Source organism: Emydura macquarii, unplaced genomic scaffold, assembly GCF_026122565.2.
Source record: "Emydura macquarii macquarii isolate MOO-44397 ecotype Brisbane River unplaced genomic scaffold, CSIRO-AGI_Emac_v2 contig_3328, whole genome shotgun sequence".
Lineage (NCBI taxonomy): Eukaryota > Metazoa > Chordata > Testudines > Chelidae > Emydura > Emydura macquarii.
The window spans coordinates 7128115-7137425 of record NW_027133465.1 but is presented as its reverse complement, the minus strand read 5'-3'; the positions used below and the strand labels follow the sequence as shown (position 1 = coordinate 7137425).

General features: G+C 50.0%; 1 protein-coding gene across 2 annotated transcripts; it reads left to right on the top strand.

Annotated features, from left to right (window-relative positions):
* The first annotated feature begins 4773 nt into the window (after window positions 1–4773).
* COA4 (cytochrome c oxidase assembly factor 4 homolog) lies at window positions 4774–8107 on the top strand. Of its 2 annotated transcripts, none has more exons than XM_067533225.1 (2): window positions 4774–4815; window positions 7527–8107. In XM_067533225.1, exon 2 carries the CDS (start codon window positions 7537–7539, stop codon window positions 7789–7791), a length of 255 nt encoding a protein of 84 aa, XP_067389326.1. In that variant the 5' UTR covers window positions 4774–4815; window positions 7527–7536; the 3' UTR covers window positions 7792–8107. The 2 variants fall into 2 exon arrangements, with proteins under 2 accessions (XP_067389326.1, XP_067389325.1); XM_067533224.1 differs by lacking the exon at window positions 4774–4815 and adding an exon at window positions 6989–7097.
* Window positions 8108–9311: the final 1204 nt, after the last annotated feature.

Below are 9311 nucleotides of genomic sequence, written 5' to 3'. Positions count from 1 at the left end.
ATGCTTTTCTAAAGGCGGGGGGAAAAAGATTATAATACTGTTAGAATTAATTGTACAGAACTATATGTCTTATGTGCACATACACATGGAAAAACAATCTTTTAAAAATAACGGCCTTACTGTCCCTTCACCTCCTACCTGCTCATTTTATTCACTAAAAACTTGTTTGTTCCCATCAGTATTGCAGAGGCAAGTCAATTATGGGAGAACAAACGATGTGATCAGTTTACCTCATCCCTGCCTATTGCAGGGTTTCTTGCACCTTCCTCTGAAGCAGCCAATACTGGCTAAGGTTGGAGACAAAAGACTGGGCTAGATGGACCACTGGCCCAATATAGTTTGGCAATCACACTGTGATTTTATTCAGCTTTATGCACCAGAAACATCAGCTAACTTCCAGTTAGAGGATTTTCATCATTGATGACATAAAAGGCAGGGAAAAAAAGCACATCTGGATTTTCAGACTCCGGGCTTAACCTGTGGAACTGGCAGAAAAAAATATTTCTTGATTAAGAAACCTAGTACATTTAGAATCTTGATCATGAAAGGTGAGGAATATCCTCATCTTGCACCTCTCAGTATCGGATGTTGGATCTGGATCAGTGAAATAAGAAAAAGCCTTTAGATTTTGTTTTTATGCAGTTATGTATCTAACCAATCCATATTTACAGTAAAATTGCAGATAAAGCCATGTAGATGGTTTTGAAAAGCAATTGCTGACACATGAAGACACAAAAGGCTCTGATTTAAGGACATGCATTATTTGTGCATAAAGTGTAAGGGACTTCAGTCCATAGGAAAACCTGAAGAATGACTCTTACTAAAGCATAAAGCTGTATTTTCATCAAATGGTTTTCTTTCCATGCATGCTTCAAATACAGATTCATCTGACTGGAGGATAGCAGCAAGCACAGCCAGGGATGAAGATCAGTCAAGCCACAAAAGAATATAATTCACGGCCTGGCCACACAACAACATAACTTCAGGATATATAGAGAGCATTCATCATAGTGGTAGCTAAGTCCCAGTATACCTCAGTGGACAAAGTATTTGGCCCTTCACTTTTAAGATTAAAGATCTGAGAGTGAAAAAAGTTTGATAGCCTCTCTTCATGTCTAGAACACATTGGTCTAAAACCAAAAACCCATCATGTGCAATTAAATTCAACTGGTGCAGTTACCATGTCTAACCAGGACAAATTGTTAAGCACTTTCTACACTAAGGTTCAGATCATAAGGCAGTACAGGGAAGAGCACAGTGTATTGCTGGCATCACACTAGTGAATGACTATAGCATTTTAATTTTCTGTACTAGTTACTTGCTGACCCTTCAAACATACAAATACACTGAAATAAAAGTACCTTTGTTATTTCATTTACAACAAATCCTTCAGAGGCTGAGACTTCTGGAATTCCATCTGAGCCCACTCCTTGGCATGTCAGGCTGCCATATAAAGTAGATTTCCCTGCAGTACAAAGACATTAAAGATCAGAGAAAATGATGATTTAGCTTCTTAAATACTTCACATGTAAATATAACCCTGTATTTATTTTCGGCCTTCAGCAATTTCAGTGACACACAGGCAGCCTGTTCAGATCCAAAATCTAATCTTCCTTTATGAGATGGGTTTTTTTTTTTTTTAAATTAAAAACTCCATCACTAAGTGAGATTCAATTTGGACAAAGGCACTAAATACATCAGGGAGAAAATTCATGAACATGATTGGTGCACCCTCTCTATCAGGCAGAGAGGAAGGTTTGGGATTCACTGATTATAACAGGGGAACACAGAGGGTAAGAATGGGAGCTTTTGCTTAACTCAAATGGTCTGACAGGTTAGTAAAGAATAAATCTGACCAGATAAGCTTAAATGCTTTTTTGAACCATAAAATTAGATGAAAAAAATGCAGTAGATATATTTTAATTTAACTAAAGCAGTTGATAGTACGTCAGGAACACTTACTTGAAAAATGAATTCACTTTAGCTGGGATAGGAACCATGTCATATGGTTTGAAGTTTGCGATGACATTAAGTTAGGAGGAGCTGGACATGAGTGTACACCCTGACCTAACAAAAAGGGGCCTAGACACAGGCAAAAAATAAAACAGGATTCTGCTTGGAAAACTGGAAGACACCCACAAAACAGATAATGCTCAGAGATGCAAGAGTGAAGTTTGACAGCAAATAAGACAAACGTGGCAAAAAGAAGAAGGTTATGAGTTCAGGCTGCATACGAAGCAGCATCACATCACACTAAGCAACAGCTGTTCTCTATACAGACTCAATGTGACCACAGCTGGAACACCATGATCAGTTCTGGGTGTTTCTACTAAGATATTGACAAATTGGAGGGAGCTCCTGGAAGAGCAATATGAACATGAGGTGGGAGTTATTGATTTATAATGAGATTGTAGGAGTGCTAATGAGTTAAGGTAGGGTTGGGGGAGTGGCTCAGAGAGCTAAGAGAAGCATATACAACTATTTGAAGGGTGCAAATGCCCAGGAGGAAGAAGCATCCTTAAGGATCCTGTTCTAAAGAAGTTCTTATATTACCCTCCTCACCACCCTCATATCTGAGCACGCTCCAGAATGCATTAACACCAGTTACACATGGTTCATTCTTTCTCACTTCCTCTCACCAGGATGAGAAGCATGTGCAGTCCAGGGTTTTTGTTTATTTGGGCTTTTTACTTTTAAAACGTAAATTTTGCTGTGTGTTTATGTTAGAGATGGCAGGTCAAAACAGCACACATTGCACTTGAAATGGAAGTTGAGGAGGTTTGTGGTGGCCCTTAGTTCCCAGGGGACTTTGTTCCAAGATCAGAGACCAGCCCCGGAGAAAGCACAGATAAGCTTCACTCTTATGTTAAAAGTTCCATCATGTCAGAGAAGCAGAGTTGCTGTGTACACTCTTCATCCCAAAACTTTAGGCTCTTTTAGATATCCTAGGCCCAGACCACAGGTGCACCTTGAAGATATGGACCAAGATCTTGCACTTGACCCCATATTCTATAGAAAAACACCGTAGAGAGTGGACGACAGGTGCAGCAGGCTTGCAATGGTCCACGTTGATGAGGAGGTGCCCTGAGGCCTTCTGTACTACCTGAAGTTTTCTAAGGGTTGATGGCTTCATGTCCAGGTATAGCTGTAGCCCACGAGAGGTCAAGTTGTGGTCCACTAGATAGTGTTACTTGCAGACGTTGCTATGTGACAGCACTGATGAGGAGTCCAGGTACACACCTAGACTACGGAGTCAACTGATCAATTGTGAGATTGTACCTTGAACGAACCAAAGGAGACTCCACTATGGCTGCAAACTCTGATCTAACAGGGCTTTTCCCTCTTTACATTTTTTATTCTAAAGAGCTCAGCATGCACATGTTGTGGTTCACCCCAGCTCTTTTGAAGGAGAGCAGGAGGCAGTGGAGTACCATGGCTCTCTGGCGCCCAGGGTCCATACTTACATTGGCACTGCCCCGCTTCACCCCCCCCCCCCCTCGGCAGCACCCAGTAGGGGGGAGATCTGCAGATCCGTGTCCTGTTCTCCCCTCCTCCCCCGTTTGTGGCACCGGCGGTGGCAGTGCCTGGGGGGGTGGTGTCTGCGGTCCCACTCTCCCCCATTGGCGGCAGCAGCAGCCTTGGCAGCACCCTGTGGGGGTGGGGGGCTGTCTGCGGGTTCATTTCCCACTCTCCCCTCCCCCTGCAGTGGGGACCGCAGGGGCTGCCCAGTGGAGGGAGAGGGGGCATCATGGGCTCTGATGCCTGCGGCTCCCTCCTTGCACCCAGTGCAGGGATGGAGGAGCCAGGAGAACACTCTGGCTGCCTGCGACAGGGGATGGGATGGCTCCTTCTCTGACAGCCTGGCCAGCACCCCTCCCCAGGACAACACCCAGGGGCCTGCGCCCCCTCGGTACGCCACTGTCAGGACGGCTTCATGTGGGCACCTAGCGCTGACTTTTTTTTTGGTGAGGGGAGGACTCAGGGGAGCTGGGGGGGAGGCTGCTCCTCCGCTCCAGCCAAGGTAGAGTTTGGGGGGAGGGAAGGGGGGACTAAATGACGTCAATGTTACTGAAACCTCCTGCACCTCCTGTAATCTTTGGCACCCACCAAGGGGGTCCCAGACCCCAGGCTGGGAACTGCTGCCCTATATGACGCGTCGTGTTACAGGGAACCCCGGGGCTGGGCTCGTTCTGGAGACTGTGCAGGTCAGCGCCAGGACACCTCCTCCAGCGGCGGGGCAGCCTGTCCCGCAGGGGCCGGATTCGGGGAGCGGGGGAGTCGGCACGCACCTGGGCTCCTGCAGCTCAGCCAGGCTTCACCTTCGTTCCTCCTGCAGACAGCCAGAGAGAGAGAGCCTGTCACTTACGGACCGGACCGCAGCACCGGGCGGGGCAGGGCAGCCAGGAGTGGGGGGGGGGGAGGCTCGGGGGGGTGGGGGGCGTCGCTCCCCAGGAGGGGGGGGTCCCTAGGACAGGTCTCGGGGGGGCAGCTCTCCGGCGGGGGGGGGGGTCACCGGGCAGGGAGTACCGCTCCCGTGGGGGTGGGGGCGGGTCACGGGGGTCATTCCGGGGGGGGAGGGGCCGGCTCCTACCTCAGCACCTGGTTCCAGTCGCTCTGGATCCGCATAGTCGCCGCCATCTTCCCTGGGCACCGGAAACGCCTCCTCCTGACCCGGAAGCAGATGGGGAGGCTCGACCAATAGGAAAGCGCCTCCCCTCCCCATCCTTAAAGGAGCCGCGCGCGGTGCCGGTGCGGTGCCGGTGCGGTGCGGTGCTCCTGCGGAGAAGGCTGAGCTGCTGCTGCTGCTGGGCTTAGGTTAGAGCGGCTGCCTCCCCCCCCCCCCGGTACGTCACGTGACGTGTCGTGACGTGACCCGGCCTTGGCGGGGCTGGGGGAGCCTAGCGCGTCCCGCGGGCCGGGCCGGGCCTGTGGCGCTCGGGTCCTGCCGGTGCCGCGGGGCCGAGTCAGGCCCGGCTGTCGTTCGCTCTGCTCTCCCGGCCGGTTCCCACCCTGGCCGCTGGGATCTGCCCCCCCAATTCTCCTCTTCCCCCCCCCCCCTCACACGCACGCCCCGGGACCTCGAGCAGGGAGCACAGGAATCTCCCCTTTCGGTGCTAACCCGCTGGGAGAGGCTGCCCCGCGCTGTTCTAGACGGTGGCCACGCCCCACCCCAGCAGTGGCTGCTTTTCAGCGGCCGGGTCTGCGCGGGTGGCTTGGAAAGCGCCTTGTGCTCCTCGCCCAGGAGGGGGAGGGTCACGCTGTGTGATGTCAAGTGTTTCCATGAGGTTCTGCGCAAGGGGATCCCCTTCCCATCTGGGGATCCCCTTGTTTTAATTGATTTCATTCCCCCGTAACCCCTGCCGGGGAGGGAGATGTCATCCCTGTATCAGACGCTCAGAGGCAGAGAGAAGTTACATTGTCCACTACTCTGTATTGGTACAGTGCCTGGCACAGTGGAGCCCCTGATCTTAGTTGGTCCCAGGTACAATGGTCATAAACATTAATTATTATTATTAATAAATGACTTGCCCAGTGTCACACAGTGGGTCGGTGCTAGAGATGTCTCTCAACCCGCCAAGGCCCAAGTGGGGCATACAGTGTGACAAGGATTCAAAATGAGGGCCATCAAAAATGGTTCATGCAGTAATGTTAAAATATTCCATCCCTTACTGGCTCTGTCTATAACCTCAATTTCTTTCTGATGTAAATACCTTCCAGCAGTAAGGAGGAGAGGACACCAAACATGGATGGAACATCGGTCATGCTGGGTCAAAAATGAGCAACTGTCCTCAAAACTAGGGACATTTGTGAGGTGTGGGGGAGATTGAAAATCCAGGAGCCCTGATTTTCAAGCCCCTGCTCTAAGTACTAGGAAAGCTACCTCTACTTTATAAGTCATGGAATCCTTCAGGATGAGAATAAGACAAATGTAAAGCCATCCTTATGGCCTATTACCAACCCCCGAGCATTCAGAATCATGACTCCAGCCTCAGAAAATCATGAGACTGTCTTTAAAATAATGGTATTTGGTGGGGGGGAATTATTTGGGACTCATTTGATTTATCTTCTCGTTTCTGAGCCTTGAGGATGCAGCTAGGTCATGCATGCAAGCTTTTCTCCACAGTCATGAGGTCTATATGCAGTTTGCAATGGTTTATTTTAATGAAAGCTGAGGTTCTCAGTCACATGAATCTAGGAGCTGGGACTTTAAAAAGAATTGTGACCCTCTTGATAAAATCATGGGAGATTTAAATACTGTCTATACTACAATGGCATGTGCAAAAATGCCCAGTGTTTATCAATGACACAGTTACAGGGCTTTGATGGAGGGTGGGAGTGGAGGTGGGTATAGGATGGCATTTTCTGCGGTTTGTTCACTCAGGGAAGTATTTATGGTCTCTCTGTTTTAAATTCTGTGCAGCACCTAAGCCCTACGCTAATGGCTGCCAAGTAGTTCTGTACATAAATACAGATAGCCTATGAAATTAACTACAGTAGTTGCAAATGCTACTTCTTGAAGAATCTGATCTGTATTAGTATTTCTAGTGGTGGCAGGTGTGGAGTACCTAGTAATAGGCAAATCGGTCAGGCAGCTAAAGGAGAAACAAGAGTAACTTCTTTTGGTCTGTTTTTAGATTCTTGCACGTAAAAAATGTTTGGATCAGAGTTCAAAGCAGAATTTTGGCTCATGGTAATGGGAACATTAAGGCAGCAGTACCATAAGAGTGATACATGTAATCTGCCAAGAGAAATAGTGGGAATCCAATAGTTTGAGTCATTTGAAGTTCAATTGGAGAAAGCACTGGAGAATATCCTGTGTAGGCAGGTCATAATCCCGAACGGTCTGGGAGACAGACCTCATAGATCTTTTTCCATCCCAAGGGAACAGATTGGTCTGATATGCTAGTAAAATAGATCATCCCTTTAGTCTCTGTTCTGACCCCTGCTGCTTCACTCCCCAGCTTCTCAGAGCAGCACAGCAAACTGAAAGGAATAAGCTATAAAGCACTTCAGAGTTTGTTAATTGATAATACTTTATTGGTGTGACCCGTTATACTGCATACAAGTGTTGGACGAGTACCTGGGATTCCTCTGAGGTAAATACAATACTAATTCTGCCTATAACAGGGCTTCAGTGTGTTGGAGGTTCGGTCCTCTCTGTCCATTTGCACCCTATGGCTAAGTCAGTGGCACTTCATAAATATCCTAGTTAATAAGACCGGTCTTGTGATTAAGGCACAGCACTGATGTTCTGCAGGCCTGGGTTCCTTGGGAGATGCTATAGAATCAGGCGTTTTGGAGGACCTGCCACGGTGGGTGTGGGAATATGGAATGCTGGGAATATAGGTACGCAGAGTGAAGACTGAGAGTACAATATCTTCATTGGCCCGTCTCCCCTCCCACCCTCTTATTTCTGCTTCATCAGTGGCACGAGCCCTATGATGGAGTTTTTTGTGCCATGACAGAGCTTTCTACTGACATTTTCCTCCCTCTCTGCTACCCTCCGGTGATCCCCCACTTTCTAGATTCAACAAGATGTCTGGTCCCAACCCTCAAGGTCACAACTGGAGCCGGAAGTCGGACGATGAGGAGGATCCCTTGGATCAGATGATCTTGCGCACAGGCTGTGCCGCTTTCCATTATGCAGTGCAGGAGTGCATGGCAGAACACCAGGACTGGAGGAAGTGTCAGCAGCAGGTGCAGACTTTCAAGGAGTGCATGAAGGAACATCAGAAACAACGAATGGAGGAACTGCAGAAGAGGCAGAGGTTAGCCCAGACCAAGAGCTGATAGAAAAGACTCGAGCGTGAAGTTCAAGGGATCCAAAAATCTGACACAGCCAGAGCATGGAGAATTGAACTCCTGAGACATGGACTGCTGAATCAAAGAGGGGTGAAACCTTACTCCCTCTTGGGACTGGCACATGTATTAAGGGCAGTGGTCACAGTAATCAGGATGGGGGGTGGCTTAGCTGATGACATGTCTCTGAATACCTTTTTACACTGGAAATATCAGGTGAAAATTGATTTTTAATGATCAGGCCAAATAAATAAAGGTGGGTTTGTTGTTACTTTTCAGGCTGACCGGTCCCGAAGCATTTCACAAACTGTGTTCCTACAGGACTTCCTTCACCCAGTCATCTCTACGCATGGGGCTCTCCACCCTTCGAACCCCCTGGCGCGTACTCCAGGAAGTGAGGGCAGCCTTGCGTCCCGCTGTTCGGGTTTACCTCGAGCCAGTCCTGCAAGAGGGCGCTCCCCACCCCACCCCACCCCCAATCCGGAGCTTTTCATCAGGCCTCCACCTGGCGAGCCCCCCCCCCGCCCCCGGCCGCTCTCTCTCCATGCACCGAGCCGGCTGCACGACTTGTGGTTCTTTTCTGAACCGCGCCGAGGGACCATCTGTACACGCTCGTGCTCCATTTCCTCACCCTCGTGTCCCAACCACACACCAAATGGCGGGACTTGATACCACCTAGGGAGGGTGAGGACCCCCGGTGGGCCAGTTTCTATTCCACCTTGACCCCGCGGCCTGGCAGGGACATCAGTGGGCGGCTGCTTCATGGAGCCATGAGCACGGGTGTGTACTTGGCGCGGTTCACCCCTCGCCCTGACACCTGCCCTTTCTGCGGCATTAGGGAGACCCTGGCGCACGTCTGCCATGAGTGCACTAGGCTGCAGCCCCTGTTCCGGCTCCTCCAGAACCTCTTGCTGAGGTTCTGGCTGCACTTCTCCCTACACCTGTTCATCTGTGCACACCCCATCTGTGGCCCCACAAAGTCATGGGACCTCCTCATCAACCTCCTCCTGGCACTGGCCAAGGTGGCCATCTACAGGACCAGGAACTTTACTCTCAATAGGTTGGATGAGAACACAGCCTGGGCCCCCCAACTCCTTCATCCTCGTTCCCAGAGCACTCTAGTCCCTGCTGAGCTGCTCTGGGTCAGACCTGGCCATGCCACTAGTCCAAGGGGACTGAAGGTGGCGTGATGGGAACCAGCAAGAGGAAATTGAGGATAAAGACCAAGGAAACATTGCTAGGGGGAGGCCTGTTACAGCGAGGAAGAGTTCCCCAGCGGGAGCCCAGAACTTCAGTCATTGACATGGTGAGTAGACAAAACACCCTAGAACGGCCCCCTGGCTGTAGTTCTGTGGGGAGAGGCCGTTCTGACCAGTGACTCCAGGCACAGCCCTCCCCTAGCGTGTGTCCCTAGGCGATCTTCCACTCCTATCACCCTGTGTGCTGCAGCCTCGTCCAGCTGATGAGGGCTCCCCCAAGTGCTGGGGAAGGGGAGTGCAGCAGGGCAGAAG